Here is a 571-nt window from a genome sequence, read left to right as displayed (position 1 = left end):
GGCAGTAAACGGTGCACTGTGGGTGCAGTTGGCATTAGTTGTTTGTTATGCACCGGAAATTGTAGTGGAAATTGTGATGGCATACAGTGAAATATCTTCATCACATTTAGTCATCAAGGCTATCGCGGTTTTCTTAATTTTCTTCAACTCGACGTTAAATCCTTTTCTTTACTGCTGGAAGATAAAAGAAGTAAGACAAGCAGCTACGCAGACAATCAAGCAAACACTTTGCTGTCCGCGGAGTTAGATCATCCTCGATTTAAAAAGTTAATTGCACAAAGACAACTAAGTGAATTGCAGTTTTGGTCCGAAATCGTACACGTAATTCACAAAAGTGATTTCAGACCAAAACTGCACGAAACTGACGCTTTTTTACATCCATTATAAAACCGAAAAACTTCCTGGAAATACTAGAAAGGTTTTGAGGACAAGGACTACAAAATTTGGCTCCATCGTCTTTCATTTCCCGAAATTTCCTTTCTCACTTTACACAAGCCTTGAATCTGACTTTTTTTTTTTTAGCGTTTATATCTCACTGGCGGAAAAAGCGATTTAGAGCTAAAAAATGGTG

At 38.0% G+C, this 571-nt stretch overlaps 1 protein-coding gene across 1 annotated transcript in view; it reads left to right on the top strand.

Annotated features, from left to right (window-relative positions):
- Window positions 1–247, top strand: part of LOC131781358 (probable G-protein coupled receptor 45) — a 945-nt gene extending 698 nt beyond the window's left edge. The window contains exon 1 of the mRNA XM_059098002.2: window positions 1–247. This exon is cut by the window's left edge and continues 698 nt beyond it. Coding sequence (XP_058953985.2) covers window positions 1–247 — 247 coding nt within the window.
- Window positions 248–571: the final 324 nt, after the last annotated feature.

The sequence above is a fragment of the Pocillopora verrucosa genome, chromosome 12 (assembly GCF_036669915.1).
Source record: "Pocillopora verrucosa isolate sample1 chromosome 12, ASM3666991v2, whole genome shotgun sequence".
Classification (NCBI taxonomy): Eukaryota; Metazoa; Cnidaria; class Anthozoa; order Scleractinia; family Pocilloporidae; genus Pocillopora; species Pocillopora verrucosa.
The sequence above is the reverse complement of the archived record's forward strand: the minus strand, read 5'-3'. Positions and strand labels throughout refer to the sequence as shown.